The 8,462-nt window shown below is 39.1% G+C and overlaps 1 protein-coding gene across 4 annotated transcripts in view; it reads right to left on the bottom strand.

Annotated features, from left to right (window-relative positions):
* Positions 1 to 766: 766 nt before the first annotated feature.
* Positions 767 to 8,462, bottom strand: part of ATE1 (arginyltransferase 1) — an 80,850-nt gene continuing 73,154 nt past the window's right edge. For all 4 annotated transcript variants that reach the window (XM_071564432.1, XM_071564433.1, XM_071564431.1 and 1 more), the window contains exon 12: positions 767 to 8,283. In XM_071564432.1, the coding sequence (XP_071420533.1) occupies positions 8,105 to 8,283 (179 nt within the window). In that variant the 3' untranslated portion in view covers positions 767 to 8,104. The remainder of the gene's footprint in view (positions 8,284 to 8,462) is intronic.

The raw sequence follows: 8,462 nt of genomic DNA, 5'->3' as shown, positions 1-8,462 counted from the left end.
AGTGGAGTCACTGCTGAAGGCCTCAGTAAATCCAGAAGGGTAGGAAACCATTCCCACGGGGCTGCCCAGATTTGTCACTCACCTGGTCACACTCGGGGAGAGTAATTCAGTGCTGGGATATTGTGAGACTGTCAAAGCACTTTCAAGTACCAGCAAATTGAAAATTAAGGTGCCCGTGGGGAGAGTCATGACATTGTGAAGCTGCAGCTCCGAGGCATTTTGGATCAATGGACATTGTGCTGCTCACAGGACTTAATGAAACAATTACAGCCCTCCCGTTGATTGCCTTTGTTTTCCCCCAGGAATCAATAGATTAGCCACTGTAAATGTCGATGTGTTCCCGTCTCCAGGGTCACTCTGCAAGGTAATAATGAACAACTCGCAGGGCTTGGCTAAATATCTTCTGAGCTACTGCTAGGGATAAATGTCTCAATTTCTAAGAAGTCTAAAGAACTGAAAGACGCTCATATGTGCAAAAGAAAAACTGAGGACACAGCAACAACAAAAAAGAAACGCAAAGGAAATGTGCATGGGAAAGCAGCTGTTAAAAAGCACCAAATCTTCAGGCATAAAAAGTGCATTCCTCTCTGCAAATGGGAGGTATATTTTGACAACTTCACTCCTTTGATTGGGGTTTTGTTATGAGAGTTCTGTCTTTACAGGAACGTTCATTTTTAATTTCAGCAGGTCTCGTTTTTCTATTTAATTGTTTTGCTTTTTCCCATTGTGTAAATAATATTTTTATTTTACAATAAAAGGCAATAAAGGAAAAATATAAGTTTAATGTATTAAAATATGACAAGAAGAAGATACAGAAGCTCCAATTTCATTATACAGCACCAGGTTCCTAGAACCTCTCCATCCATGAATACAGGAGGTTTGAGAGGATCACCTGGAGCAGGTATTGATTGGGCGTGAAGGGTATCAATAAGAACACCGAGTTGCATGACCCAAGGCCAGGCTGGATGGGGCTTTGAGCAACCTGCTCTAGTAGCAGGTGCCCCTGCCCAGGAAAAGAAGTTATTCCCTCCCTCTACTAGAGCCAGTTTACTAAGGAGTATGTACAAGACATCTGGGATTTTAGGGACTACAAACATTTCAGGGATGAGGATAATCTCAGTTTGAGGGCACATGCAGCAGGTGATGCAGCAAAGCCTATTCCAGGTTTCTGGGCACTGCAATAATGAAATAGTAGGAAAAATAGTAAATAATTTAAAATTGGGAACCTTGGGTTTTTTCAACTGATCCGTTTTTGCTTTCATCTTGAGCAACAGAGACTAATGCATTTGCAAAGCAATGCCCTTGGCAATAAAGTGTTGCAGTCTCCTGACCTCCTGGTTATTAGAAACCTTATTTCAACAGCATTTTCTGCCCTGCATAGGTAAGAAAGAGAATGTGACAGAAAAATAAGGTTAGGAATGAAAGAGGGATAAGGAGAAAACAGAAAACTGATGTGCATTTGATTTTTTTTAGCTCTCACAATCAATGCACTGCAAAACTCACCACTCTCTTGGCAATGAAGTTATTTATTTTCTGGGGGACAGGTGTGAACTGAGCATTGGTTTTTCCAAATAAAATTTTGTATTTGACTTAAAAATCAGATGGCTTTGAAAAGAGATGCCTTAGCAGGTCAATGGAGAAGGTGTCAGTAACTGAGAGTGCACGTGCTGAGTCCACTGTCGGTGAGAAAACAGATTATTTCTGATACCCGAAGAATGAGGAGACTTCACTCCTTTTGGAGACAGCGTTTTTCCTGAGATGCACTGATTCAGCTGTTGCAACACCAGTGAGAAATACAGAGCAGCTGTCCAGATGCAAGCAATAAACAGTATATTAGACATTACTATTATTATTAATGCTCTGACTGCAGTTTGATGGGAACATGGAAAGAAGCAGCACAATCAGCATTTCAAGACAGACAATTCTGCCATCTGACCCCTCCTTAACTGTTCTATGAATCTCAATTTCAGTAATATACTGGTAGTATAACTGATCTATCAAGTCTAGTGTTATAAAATCTCTACTATTTATCTTGAAATAGCTTTTAATCCTGATTTTTAGCAAATTTGTGCTTCATTCAACTAACAAAGCACAGAACTTTGTCACCCCCACCTGATAATGGTTTTTTTCTAACACACCACAATTAAGAGCAATTAAACTCTGTTTGAGAAGTTAATAAAAGAGACCCAAGAAGATCTGGATCCTCAGCCAAGAAATAACATTGGTGCTACAGTGACCTGCGCAGGCTGGAAATGCCATCTGGTGGCTGCAGGTTCCGAGCAGTTAAGGAGAGAAAAATTAAGTTTGCTGCTAAAAATTATGTTTTCTTCACCATATTTTACTGAAGTGTGGTAGATAAAAAGCCAACCTGTATTAAACAGAAAAATCAGTTAGGATAGTGACAATTATTATTTTGAAAAAGCAACATTTATTTGCTGATGTAAAACACTGAAATTATTCTTACTTTGATTACAGGAGCAGCTGGCACCAGGGCACCATGATGAAAAAGTGGATCAGTGGGGCAATACTTGAGAAAGCTCAATAAAATACCTTAAAAACATGAGTTTGGGGAAGGTAATTGGGATTGGGGAGTTTAGGAAAAAAGGAAGAGGTTGACTTGGCAATGATCTCTAAACAGGTCTGGTGCTGCTGCAAAGAGGAACCGCAGCGATGGCTCTGCATATTCAGGCAGGACAAGCCAAACCGGGGCCAAAACCAGGATGAAAATCAGATACTGGGTATAAAAACTTTCAGTATTTCCTGCTCCAAATCAGTCCAAGGAGCTTTGTTAGAGATTAATGCAAACAGTGAGGCTCTCCTCTCTGAGGGGTGGTGGATGCTCTTCTGTTCCTATGTGGACATCAAATGAGATTTTTCAACATAATTCATGTGATTCCATTCCTTAACTCCAGGTTTTTGCCATCAATGCAGCACACAGCCCTTAATTTATTTTTATATTCCACAATGCCCCATTGATTCTTCCTGGACAATGACAATCAGATGTCACAGACAATGGGAAATGAATGAAATCTGACACATTTATTTTAAAGCCTGCAGCAGACTAAATTATAAATAAATCCTGCTTTTTCTGCAGCACAAAGGTTGCAGACTGACTGTCCCCGTGGACTCTGCTCTCTTCTCACTCCTTAACAGACTTCCCAACACTTTCTTTTGTCCTGATAGCAATCTCTCAGCAGGACTTTTGGCAGACACATGTATTATGTGTCAAAACTGAAGTGGAAATAACTGATGGGAAGCACAAAAATCTGATGGGAATAGTTATAATAAGGAAATGAATAAACATCAAAACAGTAAAACACAACCATGAAGAATAGAGCCAGAAAGCTTCTGAGCTGCTCCTTGTCTAAGATGATCAGCAATCCCCACTGTTTTCAGAGTTCAGACAGTTTAGTATTAATACAGATAGCATTAATATATGCTGTACTTTGGTTTGTATGTTAATTTAATCCATTTACATTCCTATTTAAATACTTAGAGAAACCAGAGCTCTCACAAAATGAGCTTTAAATGTGCTATAAACTGCATATGGCAGATTAATTTATAGAATACCATTAATTTAGGAATCCACTAACCACAGCTAGCACGTGGACACTACATTTAATGTGAGTGGCTGTTGTACATCTGCTCCTGTAAATGCCTTTAGGCTTATACTGCATATTTTAACACCATCCATTATCTTTGCACTTAAGCAGGTCTGTTCCCAACCGTTCTGTTCAGTAAGTGCTTGTATACCTGGAGACTTAGTCACTGTGCTTTTCAACAAAACCTCATCTAAAATAAGCTTTTTATACCCCACCTGGTTGGTACACTCAGTGGGTTCAGAGCCGTGGTGAGCACAGCTGGGTAACACTGTGTATAAATGGTCTTATTTATCCTATTTGTTTTCCACAGTGCACCTTTATTTACCCAGTGGGACTAATCTCTGTCTCATAACTAAGGGCCATTCACCTGTTAATTCTCCTCTGAGCAACAGCCACCTCCAGTGCCTCCCTCTGTCACTGAGGGTCATCACCAGCCTTCTCTTGGTGTTGTCCCTGCGGCACCTTCCTCAGATGATGCTGAATCCAAATGAAGGAACACGGATCACTGGCCTGGCCTCCTCAGGACAGACAGCCACACTCAGGGCTTGGAAACTCTTCAAAACTTTGACTTGACTTAAAAAAACAAATTAATTGGCAAGTGAAAATGCAATCTGGCTTTTTTTATATACCCAGTATGTGAGATCATATGCAAGAGGCTCTGAAGGTGCAGTTTTATAAATATATTGGGTAAAAGATGTGGCTATAATGCTTCAGGAAATGCTGATCTCCCTGACAAGTGGTGAAGATTTCTGCCCTAAATATTGTCTACACCTTCCAAATGCAGACTCTTCCTGTGACAGGGCTGGGACATAATGAGAGGAGCCATAAAGGCTTGAGTGAGACAGTGGAGATGGAAAGGCTGATCAGGAGAGCACATAATACCTGTCTGGAGGATTATCTGGGACAACCAGGATGAGAAGAAACTCAGAAATACATGGCTGATCAGGCTGGAGCTTCAGAATGATCACCTGGCAAAGATATTCACAGAACTTCAAACAGACTGATGGACACAGACTCCAAAGGAGCAATGCAACAGAAAAAGTCTGACCAATATTTTGAGTAATGGTGGCACTGGGCTTTGAGAAAAATCTTCAGGAATCCAGAAGTAGCTGGAATTTTGCCTCATTCAGCCAGAAAATGAATCACTGTTTGGTTATCTTTATGCACATACTCCAAATATCTGTGTTGCTGGTTTGAATCCTTACTTCACAGACAGGTTTTTGTTCAACCAGCTAGAAATAGTACAGCCTAAACTCAAATAAATAGCTAGTCCTACTTATTCTTCATTTGTGAAAAGCCTCTTCATTTTATTTTATTCTATCCAGAAAAGAATTATAAATTACATTTCAAGCATAATCTCTTCATTAATCTGTCTGCCTACAAATAAAACTTAGTTCCAAAATATGGTGCTGTGTTTTGAACACGATTTTGATGACAGATTTTGAAGATATCCCTTCTAATCATTGCTACTCTTTGATAGACTTTGATTTTGTTGCTCACTGGACATTTGGTCAACCTCCAGGATAATGAATTTCCTACAAACTATTACAGAAGTCACACTCACAGCTATTTCTTCTTGTAATAATTCACAGAGACTGGAAATAACTTTATTTTCTACACTTGCAAGTCAAACAGGCCTGCGGAAAAGCAATTCCAAACTCAACATGCAGGTTCTTTTGCATTTGCTGAAATGTGTTGGTGCTGGAAATGAGTAAGCCCCCCACTTATTCCCAATTAAAACCCAAAGTGCTATTTTTTAGCTCTGGTCACAACTCTCCATTTTTTTACCATCATATTATGCTCATTTATCAACACACGCTAGAACAAGGCGACCTTATGTTGGGGATTAACTCTCACAAATCAGTTAGACCAATAAAACTCTTATAGTTTGTACTAAATCAAATATTTCTCAATTCAATAATTGTCAATGACAACATTCTAAATAAAATTGTAATAGTGGTGAATTTTCAGCTCCACTGAAGTCACTGGTAAAATTTACAGAACTTCATCCTCAGCCTCTATCCCCCCCTCTAAAACAGGGACAGAGGTATCAGTCCTGAAAAATACTGCACCAGTCTCCTCCTAAAATAACACTGCAGTGAGTCAGATCTCAGCAAACTACATCAGGTGAACTCAATGTCTGAGTTAATCTCAGTCTTGACTTTTTTTAAAAAATATAAATATATATTAGGTTTGAGAAGCCCAGTTTGCTGTGGTGCTGCAGTTCCAGAGAAGGTCAGAAAGTGAAAGCACCATTTCAGAATTCACAGGAAATGGTCATTTACCTTGAGTGGTCACACTAAGGACAACTTCAAGCTGTACTCAATTTTCAGTTTTACACTTATCTCACTTTTCTTTAACTTCAGTCCTTAAAAGCTCCTCAAGAGAAACAGAGCAGCAGATAAAAGTCTAATACAAGGCATATCAGTAACAAATGTGGGCACAAGAAGATGGAGCTCTCCAAGAACTCTCAGTGGGGACATTAGGTCTGCTCCCTTGACATTTAACAGAAACTTTAACTTCTCCAGGAGCTCAGCAAAGCCATCATTAAATGGTTTTCATAATCTTTAGGATTTTGCAATTCCTACTGGAATTCCTCAGTGCCTCTTAACTGATTTTACATCATATGAGAAAGGTTTTCTCATTATTTTTGTTGCAAGCCATATGGGCATCACCACTTTACAACACATTGTGTAGGCAGAAAATGTTACACTATTGACAGGTCACCGAGTGGCAAGAGGATTTTCTCCACAGAAAGGAATTGTTCATAATAACCTTCATGAGTATTATTTAGTGGTTCTGCCATAGCCATAGATTTAGATCAGACATGGACAGACTGGATGGTACAGAAACTTCTCAGTACCAAGGAACAGATAAACATGTACCAGATATGATGCTGACAGAAATGAGCAGTTTTGTTGCAGACTGGGAGTAGATCAATACAACACACTCCAATTAATAAAAAGTAGAATTCCTTTTTAAAGTTGTTGAAACTGTGCTGTTCATGAATAAAATTACAATGACCAAACAGATACAGGAAAAAAAGTTAAATTTGCAATGCACTTGATTCCCCGGGGAGATTCTTATGCCTTTTCCATATAAAAATTACTGATTAATAACATGGTCCAAGTGTTTAAAATTCAGTCAAGCCCATGACTGACAGGAGATGTAACTCTCAGAAGGTAAAACTGGATTTGGTTCCTTTCTGGGGGAAAACCACCCACATACCCTTCAGTAAGAATCTTTGTTCAAAGGTTAACAGGAAACTTCAAGTTGATTCAAGGTAAATACCAGCTCCTGTTATCCCAGAAGATAAGACACAAATGCATTGGTAATGTTACCATGCTGTAATACATTACTGAATTATACAACTGTGTTAATTCCCCAAATTCCTACAGCTTGTATGACTTGATAGGGACACAGACAACATCTGTGTATGAGATAATAAAGTGCTTTCATAAAGGATCACAACTTCCTGTGTTTACAACAGAAGTATTTACTAAAATGTTATTAAATGTTAACCTGTGAGCTGCTGCACCAGAAACAAAACAGTCAGTAAAAATGCAGGAAAAGGATATTTAAGTCTTCCATACAATTCTGCAGAAAAAAAAAATTGCAACACAACCCAGCAGTGGTACCTCATGTCTTTTTAACATAGTTCTGAAATGTGCACTGAGAGTCACAGGATAAACCTTCCAAGCTCTATTTCACATTGATGATGTGCATTAAAATACCTACTCTCTTTAGCAAAGGATAAGGCTTATACCAAAAAACACTGTGCCACTTGGCTGCATATCTTTGGTATATTTATAGTGCAACTGTTCTGCTTCTTCTCTGAAGGGAAAGGTTTCCAAAGCACTGCATCCCCTTCCACTGAGAACCTACCAGGAACTCCTACACTCACCACGACCTCAGACACCAACCTACTGCTTTAAACAAATGAAGAATGTGCAGTGAAAAGAATTTCTTCCTGTTTTCTTTAAACATACTATTGAAATAAAATTAAACCATGCCAGACTTCACGTGAGAAAGGAACAGCACATTTCAATTCTCTTGCAAGATTTCAGGAGCACACAAATGTGAGCATAAATTTCATGGCAATTTTTAACGACAGATATCCAAGGTGCTACTTGAAAACATTTGTAATTCTTATTAATCTAGATTTAGTCAACCTTTGTCTCTACAAAAAAAAAAGACACCTGTTTTTCATTTTGCTTAGATACTCAGAATTATTCATAATGCATAGAAAGGCTAGAACTACTTAATTAAAATATATTGCAAGCACGTTTTTCTAAACTTATATTGCTAAAGCTTTGCTGTATTGTAAGATTTATTGGAGTTGGCCTTTATACACAGTACCATGTACTCACAGAAGCCTGGATATATACCTGTATTTCAGACTGCTATTTGAGTGGGCACACCAACACACAACTATGGTGCGTATCATCCAGTGGCAGTGCAATAAAATGGAGCGCCATTGAAATGCCATTTCATGAGTTTTTTCAACTCCTAAACAACAACATTCTTTCTGAACAGGTCTGTCCAACCAAACTTGCATATTGCTGAACGTTGGCTTCATCACTTGGCCCCTTCCTTCTCTTCTTGTACACACTGTAAGGCATCACGGTCCTCTTGTGGAGCACCCTCACTCTGCCCAGCTCCTTCAGGCGACCTTCATCCACTGCAAGGCAATCAGAGAGCACCAAAATCAGTTATGGGCAGTGCCCACGTGATCTGAATTTATGCCACTCATTTCAATATGCTTAATGAAAACTGCGTGAAGTAAGAACACTAATCTGCAGGTGAAAGCAGAGCTGAGCTACAGGGCAGTGTTCCTGAATCATGGCTGAAAACAAAACC

Source organism: Pithys albifrons, chromosome 9, assembly GCF_047495875.1.
Source record: "Pithys albifrons albifrons isolate INPA30051 chromosome 9, PitAlb_v1, whole genome shotgun sequence".
Taxonomy (NCBI): Eukaryota; Metazoa; Chordata; class Aves; order Passeriformes; family Thamnophilidae; genus Pithys; species Pithys albifrons.
The sequence above is the reverse complement of the archived record's forward strand: the minus strand, read 5'-3'. Positions and strand labels throughout refer to the sequence as shown.